General features: G+C 36.2%; 1 protein-coding gene across 4 annotated transcripts in view; it reads left to right on the top strand.

Moving 5' to 3' along the window:
* Positions 1-17,230, top strand: part of LOC101737461 (protein windpipe) — a 61,244-nt gene extending 44,014 nt beyond the window's left edge. For 2 of the 4 annotated variants that reach the window (XM_012695709.4, XM_062668576.1), the window contains 2 exons: positions 3,986-4,078; positions 14,119-17,230. In XM_012695709.4, coding sequence (XP_012551163.1) covers positions 14,127-16,241 — 2,115 coding nt within the window. In that variant the 5' untranslated portion in view covers positions 3,986-4,078; positions 14,119-14,126 and the 3' untranslated portion in view covers positions 16,242-17,230. The remainder of the gene's footprint in view (positions 1-3,985; positions 4,079-14,118) is intronic. The other 2 variants (XM_004932296.3, XM_012695711.4) reach the window with 1 other exon arrangement.
* Positions 17,231-18,407: the final 1,177 nt, after the last annotated feature.

Raw genomic sequence — 18,407 nt, 5'->3', positions numbered from 1 at the left:
AGCAACACTATACTAGATAATATCAGAAATTAATCTATGGATATTTGTCGTAGGCTGAAAGTTTTATACGCCAATGCCAAAAATTACAAATATTAAGGTATAGTCTATGGTCACAACTAAAGCGAAGAATCTATGGATAAGTTACCGTAAAATGGGGCGATTAGGGACAAATTCCAACTTTATGAGCAATTTTAAGGTAGTTGTTGATGTATATAATGCTATATCAGGATCAAAATGATTGAGTCTTGGGGGCATCTTTGTTGTCTAATTTAAAATTAAGCAAGTAGCATTCCAGTTTAAGCAAAAAATGCAAAAATAGGTGTAATCCCTATTTACCCGAAAATTGCGGTTAATTGGGACGAAATGAGAAATTTGCTAGGGTTGGCACTACTTTTATTTTTATATATAGTTTTAGTTTATTTATTTATTTAGTTGCACCAACAAAGTGATCATCAATAAAAAAAATTTAAAAACTGACAAAAGTACATGGCAGACATCACCTCAATTATAGGTGCAATCGACAGTGCAGTAACAACAAAATATATATATATTAAATATATATTTATACATATATAGTGGGCTTTCTTAGAAATGGTTTATATTTCTCCGTTCTTGGTAAGTACTTAGGGGCTGATATTTCTATCTGGGTTAAGAGATTAGGTGTGTCGGTTATTCCATGGATTAATCAGATGAATACCCCCACTCTGAACAAATATTAAATATTTTATTATGTATTACTTAGACATTTTTGTCCACCTTGAGATTTCATTGATCTTGTTACATGTCTCTGCAAAATCGACTTACTTATATTAAATTGCTTACCTATTTCAACTAAAGACTTATTCCCAATTTCGCTTTGATAAACCAGATTTTTACCAACAAATTTAAAAAATCTTGTTATAACTACATAGACAACCCTACAAACCTGTACCTATTTATACTTAGGTCGTTTCCATTTCACGTATTCTCATCCCAATTGACCCCTTTTTCGTTGTTATTTGTACCTAAGACGTCCCCAATATCCCCAAAAACAACAGATTTTTACATCTATTTTTATTTAATCAAATACATTAAAACCAATAACAACTGAGACTTACCTTTAATATATATGCTGGTTCAAACACTAAATAACGTTTATAAATCATAGTCGTCTTCTATTATTATCAAATAAATCAAAGAGAGCAAAGTTTCTAGAACTAAAATAATTACCACCACAGGAAGTTAATTTGAAACGCGATTTTTTATAAGTTAGCAGCTATTATCATGCATGTTCAGAGTTGTTTTGTGAACTTTCAACATTCTACTTAACAGTAACTACAAAAAATGGAAGATTTTGCAACGAATATAAAACTTATATTGAGCATCGAAAGATTTTCCCGGTTTTTTCCCGATTCGCCTCTCAATCCCTAATCGCCCCATTTTACCGGTACTCCTCAGTGCTACCAACCTGCTAACAAAAACATAGCCAACTGGACAAATATCATCGTAGTAACTTGTAAACAAAACAATGACAGATTTAGTTAAATTTAGGTTAACTTAAGGATATGTTCGTTTATAACAATAAAATGGTTAACAAAAATTTACAAAACAAATTACGTAGTGAATTAGTGTCAAAATAGAATAAAAACATAACAAACAAAATGTTCAAGCACAAGACACAACAGTAAAATACATTAAGCGACTATGTAACGTTGGTATGGGAGTAGAAATAATAAAATTGTTATGCCATTTATCCTAAAACATCAATTTCAGCGCCGGCCTTTTCTGGTCATTTTAGTTATCGTCTTCACATGCGCGTCCGCAAGTTTTGGTGTAGACGGCTTGCCTTGCACTGCTGATTCTACCGCGTCAGTACATATTATTGGGTATTTCTTTATAAGGGCCTGTAGTTCATTCATAGATTCAATCTTATAACGCGATTTATCAGGTAGAACTAACATTATTTTACCGTCGGCTTACGTCGGATAACAGCGTTGAACGCCAAAATGCTTTCGGGCTGACAAAAATACACCATGCCTTATTTTCGTAAGGAACTCAGAAATAGTGACGCCCGTGCCCTTTAAGGAAGTCTTGCTGTCCCATACTGCCTGACGTGACTCGATATTCATAAATCTTACTAACACTGGGCGAGGTTTACCCTGCGAGGCGCCAAGTCTGTGACAAACACTAACACAATCGGTTTTAAGATCTGTCAATTTCAATTGGTCGTTGGTCAATGCAAGAACGGTGCTATGCAGATTTTCATTTTGTTTTTCTGGTATTCCATGTATCAACAGAACCTTCCTCCTCATAGCAGTTTCATGCCGATCCAAGCCTAATGAGATTAATTCTAATTGACTTTTGATGTTTGACAGAGTAGCCATTACAAACTATTTAAACTCGTTAAAGTCCTTTGAGAGTGCCGTGAAGTCTGGATGCAATGTTGTAGAATCACTCGCCACCTTTTTGAGCTTATCCTCGTAGGCCCCCATTCGAGAGGCAAATAAATTTTCGAGTTGTTGTAAGTTACTTGAAAGTTGTGTATCCATTGTGAATATGAATGATGTATCTTGGCAGCAATGCAAGGTAACCGGAACAGGATAGATGATAAAATCAGTGAGCAGGAGTTATTTATGCACTATATACACATTTAAAATGTAAAAACACACAATACTTTAAAAAAATTAAATAAACACAGAGAGCACACTACGTTTGCGTGTTAACACCGCGACTACTCGCGATTATAAATCAATAATATATTTGTTTTGTTTTTTGTTTGAGTTTTTTTTTTCTGGAACTCGTAATTTTATTTTATTTGTAATTTTTAATTCTTATTTGTAATTTTGTTTTCAATAGCCAAAGCTACGTACATTAATACGGGTTTGCTGAGTGCATATAACATTTAGATTGCAATCCAGATTAGATCGAGGTACTACTTGTACGATTTAGCTAATATTATGTACTGTAAAGATTGTAATTTGTTTTGCGCATCAATAAATTAAAAAAAAGAGATGAAAAATGGCAAATTATTTCTATAAAAGGGAATCACTTAGCTCGTTATTAAAATCTAGAAAACAACGTTTTAAATTATAACAATATAACGCAAGAAGCGTTTCAGTAAAAAAAATCCATTAAAAGCCATAGTTTCGTTTTAACTTATTATTTATTTATCCAAAATCTTACTGCGGGAATGTGGTCTCAAAATATCAATTGTACTGCCCAATTAGTTATGGACGTCGATAAACCGATTAGTATCAGTCAGGATAAATCATTGATACATAAAATTCGCGCACTCCAGCTAACGTTATACAAATTAAATTTATTGATCTAAAAATCACGACCAACAGAAACGTCTAATGCAAATAGCGTAAAGTGATAATAATTTATCTGTGACATCATTATTTATGGACCATATCTATGGAGATAAGAAGAATATAGATAAGAGAAAAAAAAATCATTTTTTTTATTTACCTAAACATTGAATCAGTTCTTAGAAACTATCAGTAATAGGTTTTTCGTGATTTCTAAATTAAAATAATTTAAATTTAAATAGGTATGTATCTTCCATTTTATACATTATTATTATTAATTTAAGTGTAACATAAAACAGTTTTTTACTGGTGGTGGTAGGACCTCTTGTGAGTCCGCGCGGGTAGGTACCACCGCCCTGCTTATTTCTGCCGTGAAGCAGTAATGCGTTTCGGTTTGAAGGGTGGGGCAGCCGTTGTAACTATACTGAGATCTTAGAACTTATATCTCAAGGTGGGTGGCGCATTTACGTTGTAGTTGTCTATGGGCTCCAGTAACCACTTAACAGCAGGTGGGCTGTGAGCTCGTCCACCCATCTAAGCAATAAAAGAAATAAATAAATTACGTTACCTCAATATCGTCTATAAAAAAAGTGTGTGAAAGAAATAATGATATTCAAAACACATAAAATATCACTTCTGTGATGAGCTGTATACGCATAATATAGTGAGATTAAAATCATCTTTTCAATTTACAGTAAATTCCTGTAGAAAAGGCACGACACAAACTAATGCTCATAAACCTCGAGAGACCTGTTGAATAATACCGCAAAATACCTTTTAAACTCAACGTAAGTGTACGCATAAACTTGGCAACATTAACGCGAAAGTATCGTTTATTTTATAGCTTCCTCGAAAAAGGTTGTTATCGAACTACACCTGCATTGTTGAATGGATTTTATTCCTTACTTTTGATAATTTAATGGCGCTTTATAAATGTACCTGATTTTCGGTTGATAAAAATGATATATCAATCTCTATCTTCTGTATACATTTGCGCCTACGTAAGTTTTTTTGAATAGAAGCTGTTATGTCTCGCAAAAAAATAATATTTTAACGTACACCTTCTGTTGTGAGCATCGAAGAACATCAAACAATCATTGTTTAAAAGGAACGTGTTTACAAACTTATCGATTAGCGAAAATTGAACGGAAAAACTGATTCTTGACTATTGTTAGAGCTGCCTTCGAAGACAATCGAATTGAAAATGAATTAAAAACAGACACAATGTGTACGTGTTGAAGACGCTTAGTTTTGTTAAGCGGCTCATATATTTTGCTGGTTTATACAAACCTTAAGCAAGCAAAAGTGAAAAGTTACATTATAAACTTCTATTCTCTTAGTTTTAATTACGATACTATTAATATTTGGTAAAAGTTAAAAAAATATATTATAGGTCACAACTTTTCAGTGTCGTAAAGTTACAATAATGCCAAAGGAGTATTGGTAAGAATGTAACACGTCATTACGTATCCTCCCGAACCATTAACGTTGCTTTTAGGTACCATAAGCACCGGTCACCGCCCTCGCCGAACCCGTCGCTTGCGACGAAGGGCTCGACGAGCGAATTAACCCATAGACACAGCTCACTGAGTTTCTCGCCGGATCTTTTCAGTGGGTCGCGTTTCCGATTCGGTGGTAGATTCTGCGAAGCACTGCTTTTGCTAGGGCCAGTGTTGGGAACACTCCGGTTTAAGCCCCGTGAGCTCACCTACATGTTAGGGCGAAGCTAAAATAACCTCTCAAGGCTCTCAGCGTAGGTAGGGAAAAAAGGTAAGAATGAAAAGACCCGACATAGACATTAAAGAACTCCTGGCCTCGAATTTTCGTCAAAATACATCTTCTAAATGATTTCTGGCTCGGAGACAAGTAGGGAAACGGGCTGGTGAACATTTATCGTTGAATTTATGGCGTATTCGACCCACGCGCTATTTGAATGGATCGAATTCAGCGCAAATGCTTCAGGTTCAAGTACGCCGAATAATTATTTATAGGTTAAGGTGAATTGTTTTTGCGTGCACCTTTCATTTGGTTGTACTTCTTTTAAATAATGACGTTGGTTTTTGTAATCAGCGTTACTTCGTTCATAATCTACATCGTTTTCTCCTTTACTATCTATCTTCCTTACTAGCTATCAATAGTACTGTTTATGAAGTCCATAGGGTCAGTAAATACTGGGATTATTATTAGCTCTTTATTTGTTGTACGACGTGTTATAAGCCCACATGGGTAGGTATAACCACCCCGCTTATTTCTGCCGCGAAGGTGGTACAGCTGTTACATAATTTGAAAGTTCAACTTCATCTCTCAAGGTTGGCAGCGGTCTTCATTTGTAATGTCTATGAACTCCGGCTGCTGCCTGGCATCAGGCAGGTCGTGAGCTGATTCACCTATCTCCCCTATCTCCCCTTTTTTATCCCGGTGTGTCACATTCCAAAATTCGCTATTAAGTTATTGCAAAAGTTCATGAATAAGAAGGTCCCGAATAAGGAGACATTTTTGAGCATCACTCTATTGCTTTCAAGCATTTGAAATACGAATATCAAGTAAAATAATAATACAACTATGTTAAATTCGCCTTTGACAAAATACATTTCCTTGCCTCGTATGGCTCAATGTAGGTCATATAGACAACATCTACGGTTACGCATGACCTGTACTGATAAATGTGAGATCTAGTTTTCTCGAGTTAACAGTTCACTGAACAGATCAGATTTAATTTATAATATGCAGAATACTGTTACTGTATTAAAAATGAGCTTTATGAACATATTAACAACTCTATATATAGCATGTTCTTTATCAAATAAAGTTGATAAAATTGTGTATTTTTCGAAAATTTCAAATTATTGAAGCATTTTTAATGGAATCAGAAATTAGAATCTTTTTTTTCTTAACTATCCTAGTAACCTCGAGAGGGTATACTGAGCTCATCTGTTATGGGGAAGCGAGCTTATGGAACTCAGCCTGGCGAATTTGCTAACACTTAGCAAGGACAGTGGTCCGCTGAATCTACCATCGGATATGAATCGCGAAGCATTGAAAATATCTGGCGTGGATGTTAACCGAAACCTATGGTTTCTTTACTGTAAAATCGTAAAGTGACGTCAACACTTAAATAGCATATAGCAGTTAAAAAATAAGCATATAAGCAGGGGATTCCCTAGTACACTATATGCGCGTCTCGTATTCTAGTCAAGATAGAAATAAATAAAAAAATTTAAAACAGTTCCTACAGTTTACATTTGATTGGTACTTGAATGTGATGTGTTGTTCTGGTTGTGCCGAGGTCGACGAATACTTAGATTGTGAAGATTTATTGGTTTTAGATTTTACGAGTGGAAAAGTTACATAATAATCGGGAGTATGTTGACTGGATTGACTCCGTGGTGCAGCAGTTAACGCTCCCGACTGTTGTGCCGAGGGTCGCGGGTTCGATCCCCACATCGGGATACCATTTTGTGTGATAAAAAGGTTGGTTTGCTCGTTGTCTGGGTGTCTATTATCTATATATGTATATATTTCAATTTGTGTTAATCTTACATAGGGAATCCTAAATTGAGACTGGATGTGAGCATGATTTGTTCTTAGTTATTTATTATGTAGTATTTAAATTGAATAAATAAACGTGACCTGCAAAACTTCGCAAAAAGTTTTGAATGATGAAACATGTTTCGGTGTAAAAAAAAACGCCTTATTAATTTTATTAAAAACCTAAATTGAACAGGTGCAATAAGAAAATTTTATCTGACAACATTTAATTTTGCTTATTACCATGAATATATTTATAAATATAATCCCCAACGTAAGTAATTGGTTTTCAACGGAAATCAACTCGCGTATAAAATGCGCAAGATATTAAATTAAGTGTTAAGGATCTTTCTTGACACTGTACTGAGTTGAGTTCACAACTTATTGCCACTATATAAGAGCTCTTTTGCAACATAATTCATTAAAACTAAATTAGTTTTAAATGCAAGTAATGCACATTTTGATAGAATCCTGGCTACAGAAATGCGTCTGGAGGTTTTAAACGATTAGATATTTATCACAACGACAGTTCTATTATTGTATGTAGTTAAACAAACACACATGTAATAACGCACTTTAACCCAAATATAATACATATCGACGCTTGAAAGGCAAACGTGACTAAGCGACAATAACTGCTTTATACATAAATGATAGGCAATAACCATATTCGACGCGCAAAAAAAATATATTTCTAGGTCTATTAAAATAATTTCAACCCTACAGCTAGATTGGTTAAAATATAATTTTTATTCAGGTATTTCAACTTTAAATTAGTCTACTGTAAAGTTCACGCATTGTCGCTTAGTCACGTTTGCCTTTCAAGCGTCAATATGTTAAATCTATGAATGTTTTAGTAAAAAGAGTACTTAAAAGTTTTGTCGTCTCAAAAATATAATATATTAATAGTAACGTTATAAAATCGCCGCGTGTTTGCCAGAAAGCTGATAGCGTAGTTCTTGTTTTATTACACAATTATTTGCATACGTTTTGTTTAATGTAAACACTGCGCTATAGAAACATATCTTTTGAAGGTTACTTTTGTTACGTAATATTTTTTTCATTTATTTGATGTACTATTGTGATGCAGTGATAACGGTATAGCGATGTTAGGGCAATGGATTCAACAGGGATGTTCCCTTTCTTCCTAGGATATTTTTTATTCATTATTTTATATGTAACAGCAAAAATTATATAAAAAAGCTTTTTGTTAAGGCAGCATTGATATAGGTTGGAAAATAAAGTAGTAATTAATATTTAAAAGATTAGTAATAACGGTGCGTTCACGATGGTAGCGTCTCTATATCTCTGTCTCTTTTTAAGAGATGTGACTATTAATGTGCACCCTCTTCATTTATTTGAAACTACATAATATATATCCAGTATTGAGTTTTGCTGATTAATAAATGGAGTTTTTTTTTTGGAAATAATATGAAATATTCTTAAAAAAATATTCAATGGATACGTCTTTCAGTGCAGTCATCAAATAAAAATGTAAATGTACTCTCAACCACAATGAAGTTTCTATCCACCGAACATAAATAAAAACAAAATGAAGAATTGAAATAAATTAGAATGAGAGAATTATTTTATTTTTTGAATTGAGTTGAAAAATTGATACCGTCTGTACCGTGAAGTTTTTCCCTAATTGAAGGATAGACTTTATTCTAATATAACAGGGATGTCCTTCTTGTTATTCTAAGAAAAGTCGGTTTTGACTTTGTTGGTGTCCACACGTTCGTATAACTCAACAAGCTCGACTCTATATATGAGGCCGTCAGCGCAAAAGTGGATTAAGCTTACCATAGTTCGCATGGAGATAATGATGTTTGAATAAAAAAAAAATATTGCTTACATGGGTGGACGAGCTCACAGCCCCCTGGTGTTAAGTGGTTACTGAAGCCCATAGACATCTACGACGTAAATGCGCCACTCACCTTGAGATATAAGTTCTAAGGTCTCAAGTATAGTTACAACGGCTGCCTCACCCTTCAAACCGAAACGCATTACTAGTTCACGGCATAAATAGGCAGGCAGGGAAATAGACAGGTATAACTTTTACACTGCTTTGTAGGCAAAAACAATACGCGCAGAAATAATATTTACAAATCCATCTATTATTTATGTGTGAAACTATGGGTAGGCCAGTTTGGCATCCAAATTTATTTATGTTTTAAATAAATTAACACGAATATGAAAATTGCGGACCAACCCCGCTTCAGCGCTGACAGCCTCTTATACTTTTTGCCATGGACTTCAGCAATGCCAAGGGCAGAGCCAAGCCGCTGCCTACCGCTTGGATAACGTGTATGGATAACTTGGATAACCTACGTGTATAAATGCTCTATAATTCTTTATAATATATTTTCCACAATCAACAACCCATGTCTCATGTTAATTAAATACGAAAGTTCAGTTGACAGATTCGAAAATTTAAAACCCGTCTTGTAATTAAAACAGCTATACAAGAAATCCTTGATACACTGAACTGTAGGACCTTATTTAAATGTAAAACTGCATATCAAGCGCGTGATGGAATACACAAATGTAATGGGCTTAAGCGTTGATTTATATCGATTAACTCGATTGTATCACAATCTTATCAATCGACTGACTCGGTGGTGCAGTGGTTAGCGCGCCCGACTGTTGCAACGAGGGTCATGGGTTCGATTCCCACATCAGGCAAAGACTCATGTGATGAAAAGCTTTGTTTGCTTTTTGTCTCGGTTTTTATTGTCTATATATACATATATTTAAACATATATAAGTATGTATGTCAGTCTTTGGTACCCGAAAGCGAGGGATTTCGAAATTGGGACCAGATGACCGTACGTGATATGTTCTCAGCTGTTTATTTATTTATTATTAATCATAAAGTATATTTAGTTTAAAAACTTTTTTATGTTCTTATATGTAAAGAAATAAAAAATAACGGAAATGTTAATCAGAAAAATGTAATATTACGGCATTCTTAACACGCTAATATTAGTTTGGTGTTTGTGCTTCTTTTATATGTAACGGTATCTTTGAACGTCATTTTCACTAACATCAAGATTTCAGATTAACTTGAAATTTTGCACTCGTTTTTAGGACTGACGAAAATACAATAAGTTTATAACTTCGCTCTCACATACACGTATTAACAGAATAAAAAACAAAGATTAGATTAATTTATGATTCGGTCTATCTAAGCGCTTTTTTTTTTGTTTTTAACTTACCTATTATACTATATTTTCATTGATCAAAAAGCTCGTCAACAGTTACTAAGCAAAAAAAAAACAAAAAAATCGATTGACCAACTCAAGCAAAAAAGGTACTTGATTGTCTTTGCCTATTTATTCTATACTAGAGGACCCGACAGACGTTGTCCTGTGAATACACAAAAATTCAATCAAGTCGACCCAGCCGTTTCGTTGCAGTATAGATAAATAACTTAGATACCGACTGCAGCGCCATCTGACGGGCTGATTTGTGAATCTAAATCACCTAAGGCGCCACCCAAACGCATACAAAAAAAATCATTCAAATCGGTCCAGCCGTTTAGGAGGAGTTTAGTGACATACACACGTACAGTAGAATTATTTATATAAACTAGCTGGCCCGGTAAACGTTGTTTTGCCATATAAATTATTTCTAGGAAAGATAAATAATCTAGATACCCATACTAGATGTCTATGGGCTTCAGTAACCACTTAACACCAGATGGTCTGAGCTCGTCCACCCATGTAAGAAAGAAAGAAAATTATTCAAACCTCATTATCTTCATGCGAACTATGGTAAGCTTAATCCACTTTTGCGCTGACGGCCTCATATATAGAGTCGAGCTTGTTGAGTTATACGAACGTATGGACACCAATCTAGATACCCACTGCAGCACCATCTGCCGGGCTGATTTGTAAATCTAAACCATTCTCGAATCCACTTGAAGGTACACAGAAAATTTCATTAAAATCGGTCCAGCCGTTTAGAAGGAGTTCAGTGACAAACACATGCACAGAAGAAATATTTAAATTAAGAAGATAAAGATAGATAAAATACTTAAATACAATTACAGCAGCGATTCTTTCTGTAAATACATAGTTGCATTATATTTAATGGCCGCAAAAAGACATTGTGTCTAGACCTTAAGCTGCACAGCTGTTCTGAAATATCACCTGACCTTCCAACCATTCGGACGGCTAAAGCAAATACATTGCATGAATCTGTGACATTTAGTCGACGTGCAGCCTTGTGACTCACTGCACCTTGTTATTGACAACCCTTTCATTATTTCCTTTAAAGACTTACAAAATCATGTTCTTAAAACACCGACGTCTTCTACCAAGGTCCTCTTTGCGTGAATCATTTATTTTGACTGCTTAAATTTAAGTTTTTTTTTGATATTATACAGGTAGCCTTGGTGGACTATGCCAGCGTTACCGAATGAGTACGTGAGCTGACGGGGTTCTTACCGGGTTCATACAAGTTTAATGCATTTATGTAATACATAACGTTAAGCAATACTTTTGAGACTTCGACCTGACGATGGTTTGTGGCAATCACGCTGTGATGTATAATTATAGGCTTCGATAACCACTACTCAGTTTATGCAATTATTAATCATGAAATTCAGTAGTTTAGTGTGGTTGGAATAGCCCCTTAAGCTATCAGTGAATAAGTAGGGGGGGAAAACTATGATGATAAAACTTAAAAATTACGTTTAAATTGAGTAACCACGATTTGCATAGATATTTGTTGATCTTATGCAAACATCCGATTTTTTCCCTTTTTTTCCTAACCTATGCTGATAGCCTTGAGGCTATTTCAGCTTCTCCTTGACGTCAAGTGAGCTCTAAGCTGATGGTCTAGAGAGATCATGTCAGTGTCACCGGACTAGTAAGTGAGCTCACGGGGCTCTAACCGAAAGTGTTGCTAACATTGGCCCTGGCAAGAGCAGTACTTCTACGTCATAATAATCGCCTTATCGTCATGATAATCGCCTTATCGTTGCCGCCGCTGACTACTCCCCGAATCCTGATCACGCAGGAGCCAGTCACCGTCGACGCCCTAGACACGTCCTTACGGATCCATCAGATCCAATAACCTTTGCATTAGACGCCTTCAACTCTAACACTAGGAGCAGGCTTAGGGACCTCGGTAACCGTACTCGTCGAACTCGACAAAGAGTTCGCCGTGCAACCTAACCCATGAATCAGCTCGCTGAGTTTCTCGCCGGATCTTCTCAGCGGGTCGCGATTCCGATCCGGTAGTAGATTCATTCGCGAAGCAGCTACTCTTGAGCTGTTAGGTCTCCTTCGGAGGCGCTCGGGTAGCTGTTAGCAAATCCCACCTCTCCTGGCTGAGCCTTTGCTCGCCCACGTGTCCTGGTGAAACTGGAAAGGCCTCCGGGCCACCAGTAATCTTTCAACCATAAAAAAAAAAAAAGCAGTACTTCGCAGAATCTAGCACCGAATCGGAAACGCGACCCACTGAGAAGGTCTAGCGAGAAACTCAGTGGGCTCTGTCTATGGGTTAAATTAATCTTTGAGCCCTTCGTCGCAAGCGACGGGTTCGACGAGGACGGTGACCGGTGCTTGTGGTACCTAAAAGCATCGTTAATGAATCGGGAGGATCCGTAATCACGTGTTTTGGGCGACGTCGACAAAAATCCGAGAGGACACACGATCGATACTTCAAACATTTCAATGTTTTTAGTTTAACAGAAAATTACTGCAGGCTTACACAGGAATTTTCATATACATGTTTCTATATTTATTTTCATGTATTTCTATAAGAGTACATTGCTAAACAAAGCTATCGTGGGGGAGTTCGTCTATAAACGTTAACGTCAATTTCTTATCTCAGTACGTCGTACAGATGTATATATGTATATTGTACCGTCAAATTTGCACAAATGGTTAACAACTCTCTTCCTGCTGGCATAACATTGAACTATATCTTGACTCGACGGCCAAGTGCACTGAGGATGTTGTGCGGACGCAAATAGAACGTATTGAAATAAATAAATGGCGGACTATTTAAATCAGCTGCTGAATTTATCAATGACGAATCCGGTTTTTTTTGTGTGTGTGTGTGTGTGTGTGTGCGTTTTAAAAAGTCTTTTTAACCGAATTTAAAGTCTTTAAATTTTAAACTCACGTTTGTTTTGTATTTATCATCATCCAAAGCCTGGAGACAAACCAAAATCGAATGAGATAAAATTAAAATTACATTAGCCATATGCATTAAGTAGATTTTTTGCTATTAGTCGAATTGTTATCGAATGAAAAAAGAACTAGGAAGTTGAGAAGTCCTAATATTTTTCCTTAGACTATTCAAGGACTTTATTAGGCAGATTAAATGACGTGAGTTGGCTTGTAAAAAATAATCAAAGCACTTGTAATTTGAAGAGCCACTTAGAGCATGTAGAATAACAGAAGAGGGCTCAGATGACAATTACAATAGATCGTAAAATACCAATGAGACTGCTTTATTGAACACAATTATTGACACCGGTCATTGAAGAGGCTAATTTGGATACCGTTATCAATAAAAAAAGGAAACTATTAGATTCAAATTCTCCTGTGAATGCACTTGCCATGATTGGAGATGTGAAGTACTTAATATATAGGTAGAGGTCTGAAACAACTTTATTGTTTTATCCTGCTATTTTTATATTGCTCTTCAAATTAGGGTGTTGTGATTTGAATATTTTACTGGTACTTTTACTGGTGGTAGGACCTCTCGTGAGTCCGCACCGGTAGGTACCACCACCCTGCCTATTTCTGCCGTAATGCGTTTCGGTTTGAAGGGTGGGGTAGCCGCTGTAATTATACTAAGACCTTAGAACTCATATCTCAAGGTGGGTGGTGGCATTTTTACAGGTCTATGGGCTCCGATAACCACTTAAAATCAGGTGGGCCATGAGCTCGTCCACCCAAAAAAGCAATAAAAAAAACTGACGATTATGAATGTTCAGTTTGCTGAAAAATAATTTATATATAATAAATACTGCTCAGTATTCTTTCTGGAGCTTTCGACCAACGGTAATTTTACGAACTGCAACTAAGAATCTTTGCTGTTTTCACGCAACTATTAAAAACCCGTCTGTTCTGAAAATATATTTGAAACGAGTTTCGGAACCGGTAGATCAACCTTTTGATTCGGTCCAAATTGAAAATGCATAACCGTTGATAATCTTATTATAAGGACCTTTTCCATTAATTAGTTAATTGAAGCGATAAATTCAGAACCCCAACCGGTTTATTTTAAAAAATTTCGTTGAAACCTGTTATCTAATTGGTATTATTTCTTATTCCAGGTGCTGACATGATGACGTGGACTCCTGTTTTCTCGTGTTTCCTGGCGGTGTCACTACTAGTGGCTCCCAGCTTAGCAACCGTCTGTCCCGAAAGCTGCGTTTGCAGTACTACTCGCGATGGCTTACATCGTGCCACGTGCAGTAACCTCGCCGAGCTTTATAAGTTCACCCTCCGCCAAAAGCACCATAATATTAATATTTTAGATCTTTCCCACAACAACATTACGAAATTGAATCATGAGTTGGATCGGCTTACCGAAGTTGTCACGCTTGATCTGTCTACCAATGGTATTCAGAACTTGAACAAATTCTTACATAATGCAAAAAAATTGGTGCACTTAAACTTAGCAAACAACAGGATAAAAGAACTCGCCATGTCGCATTTACCGGCTAGTGTTAGCTCATTGGATTTGACCAACAATCTTTTAAGAGATGTTCCTTCAGATCTTGGGCATTTGACAAGTTTGGAACATTTGGAATTAGAAGGAAACCCATTAGACTGTTCTTGTGAAAACATTTTGCTTCGAGACCGATTAATCATAGCAAACGTAGTGATCGACAATGTAAAATGTTCTTTACCGACCAAACTAAAAGGCCAGTCTTGGCTCGAGTTAAAAACGAAAGATATTTGTAAATCAGTAAAAACTGAACCTCAGTTCTTAGATATGATGATGGGGGATCAAGCTATTGATGCTGCACAAGTTGGTGAAGAATCGAATGCATTAAAATCAATGCCTCTAGTAGCAAAAAGTGATTTAGATGATGGTAAAGTTATACAGAGTGGAGATGTTGGTGACGACGATGATAACCTTTTATTCCTCAAAGTCGGACAGTCTAAAACAGCTGCACCGTCATCCTCTTTGAACGACATAGAGGGTTCCGGAGAAGGGGAAAGTACTACACTATCTGACTTTTTGATAGAACCAAAAATGAATCCTAGATTTCATGCAGACCTATTCACTGCCGATGAAATCCTACCAGCTGATAATATTCAAACCACTGAAGATCCAATAGATGGATCCGGAGAAGGTTCTGGAGCTATCCCCTTGGACTTTGGTTCCGATTTGTTTGAAGAAGAAACGACGACAGTTGTGTACGAAGAATTAAACACGCATCCTGTGCGCAGAATTTTCGAAGATGATTTTAATACATCTACTACTGAATATCCCATCCCTAAACCACCTGCAATATTTCAAGGGAATGACGATTGGGATAACAAAGGCGAACCGTCAAGCTCTACAGAAAAAACTACATCATCTACAGCCCGTGATACTACCGTATCTGAGCAAATAAGAGTAACTGCGGTATCAGAAGTTCTTGGACAGAGACCAGCTGATAAAGACGAGACCCCTACTCCACATAAAACCGGAACTTATGTTTGCATAGCCATCATTGTAATGTTGCTTGTAAGTTTGATAGGTTTTGCAATAATTAAAGGACAAATGAGAAAAAGAAGAGACAGGAGACTATTACGCCAACAAAAGAGAGACGTTGAAAAAGCTTCGAAGGAAATGGTAGACATGAACAAATCTTTACTCGGTAAACCGGCTGTTATTGAAAATCCCATAGAAAAGAAAGTGAATGGTAAATATGAATTGGTACCTACTCACGAATTGCACCAAAAGAAAAGCGAAAATGGTGACGTTGCCAATGGAATTAACCACGCTGAAAATAATGATCCAAAAACCGAGAGTCCTAGAGATACAAATCAAAATAGGAGTAGTTCGAAAGATAATAATCTTGCAAAGACTCCATCGCAACAGGAAACTTCATTCGAATCAGCTCCGGCTTCTCCTGATTCACGTAAAGACAACAATTCACTGTCGAGTGAAGACTTATTTGTACCGTTAAATGACGATGAAAACCCAAGATTAAATGGCACTAATGACTCTGATACGTCCCAGCCGCTTATAAACGGAGATCAAAATACGGATTCAGATTTCTTATCTCCGTCGCGTGAATACGTGCCAGTATATTCGCCAGACATGGGAAGGGTTCGCATAAAGATGACTGAGACACCGAAGCCCAAAACACCTGTTCTAGTCACCAGGAGTAGGTCGAACGCTGGAGACATCATAATAACTCCATCTGAAAATTCAAACGCGCGTAAATCGACCACTTGAAATTGGGCATTCCTGAGAGAACGTTTTAAACACATTGTGGTGTGAATGAGTGTCAAGGGACGAATATTTTCACTATTGGCAAAATTCTGTGATCGTTTTTGTGCGTTTCTAGAACGATGTGCGAGTTTTAAGGACTGATTTTCGGGAGAGTTATGGTATTTTGTCTATGACTCTCCCTGCCAAAGTGTGTTTGTAGTCGACAGTGCCTTGATCATTAAAGTTATTTAGTCGTATAAATTTATATTTATGAGAGTATATTGCGTATTAGTAAAATCATATTTTTATACGTGTAAACTGTTGCCATGTTCATGATAATTACAAAAGGTTTTGTTGGGAATAAATTCGCATTTTATCATTTCGTTTGTTTAGTGGAACGAAGACCTATGATTACCAATGCTTCATGTCTGACACACAGAAAAGAATTGTTGTTTTGATAATATGATAAATTTTAACATTTAATTACGCAAAATTATAACGGTTGTGTACTTACTGTATTCGCTGGTTTAACAGTATCTAAATTATGTTCAAATTTATCATAACACGTTATAAAGTTGTGTAACTGCGTATTGTCTTCGCAGCATAGAGATTCTTTCATCGTGGTATGGCTAAACATAAGTTCCTTGTAATTTAAAGAGCTTAGAATTTAAGAATGTGATATACCATTTATATTATTTAGCATTCGATCAATTTCTATGTATGTGTTGTATTATAATTTCAATTCTCTTTAGTGTGTATACGTCTAAAGTTTTTAAATCTGAATTTATTTTATGATTAAGTTATTGTTTAAAATCGCTTTCGGACTATTTTAGTTATTCGTTGATACTTTTAACTGTCGCCTCTTAATTTATAGATAGATTCAGTTGCTATCAAATTTCGTTTTCTCTAAAACAACTTATGGAGACCGAGAACAATAAATAGGTGTAAGCAGATTTTATAAATGTAGGTATTTTATTTTGAAAATTTACGATATAAATGGTTAAAAAATCCAAGTCTGTTTTCTCATTTCCATCCCAGTGATTCGTTTTATTTTCTGTGTTTTATCTTCCATTCTGATGACGTCATGTGTGGCTAACCGATGTGTACATATTCGATGTGTGATCTATGATTGCCCTGCCATCTATTGCCATGGCAATGACGTCACCTATAATGAAATTATGTTCGGCCGAACTTTTCTAGGAGTTTATTAGAAGAGCCTTATCGATGTCCAGCAGAAAAAAAAAAAAAAAAAATGCCTGTGACTGTGATGACGACGATGATGAATTTTGTTGTTTTTACGTCATGGGCTATGCCTCTGGCATTGCTGAAGTCCATGGGCGACGGTAACAACTCACCATCAGGTGGGCCGTATGCTCGTCTGCATACAAGGGCAAGAAAAAAAAATTATAAAGGGGCCCATTTCCCGTTACTTTAAATAAGATGATTTTAATGTTTATTTGCATATCATTATCATCGACTTCAACACGAAGGATCAAGACCGATGACAATGCAATTTTATAACTTCGCTCTAACATCCTGACCAGTACTGGCACGAAAAAAAGTATATGAAATTAATCGTTACTTCAGTTAATTATTTCAAATTTTTTTTCTTTGTTTTCGCTCTACATACCTTTTGATTTCTGTTAACATCCTACTAAGATGTTTTTACGGTTTGTTTCTAAAAAAAAGTAAATGGCAATGGTGAATTAATTGTACGACTTCATCTACGAATTTCGCACTGTGGTTACCGAAAACACAAACGTGACCAGAACACCGAGACACCGAATGCAGAACAAGTTAAACGAGCAAGCAGATCAACTTTAACTAGTTAGATCTAATACAGTACCTACTAATCGTAACGGAACAGTTAGCCATGGCCTCTTGCTATGAAGCTTGCTTGCCATTGAAGAATGAGGCTGTAATACAAATAGCCAAAACTTTTTTATTTATTTTTATTGCTTAGATGGGTGGACGAGCTCACAGCCCACCTGGTGTTAAGTGGTTACTGGAGCCCATAGACATCTACAACGTAAATGCGCCACCCACCTTGTGATATAAGTTCTAAGGTCTCAGTATAGTTACAACGGCTACCCCACCCTTCGAACCGAAATGCATTACTGCTTCACGGCAGAAATAGGCAGGGTGGTGTTACCTACCCGTGCGGACTCACAAGAGGTCCTACCACCATCA

This window comes from Bombyx mori, chromosome 5, assembly GCF_030269925.1.
Source record: "Bombyx mori chromosome 5, ASM3026992v2".
Lineage (NCBI taxonomy): Eukaryota > Metazoa > Arthropoda > Insecta > Lepidoptera > Bombycidae > Bombyx > Bombyx mori.
The sequence above is the reverse complement of the archived record's forward strand: the minus strand, read 5'-3'. Positions and strand labels throughout refer to the sequence as shown.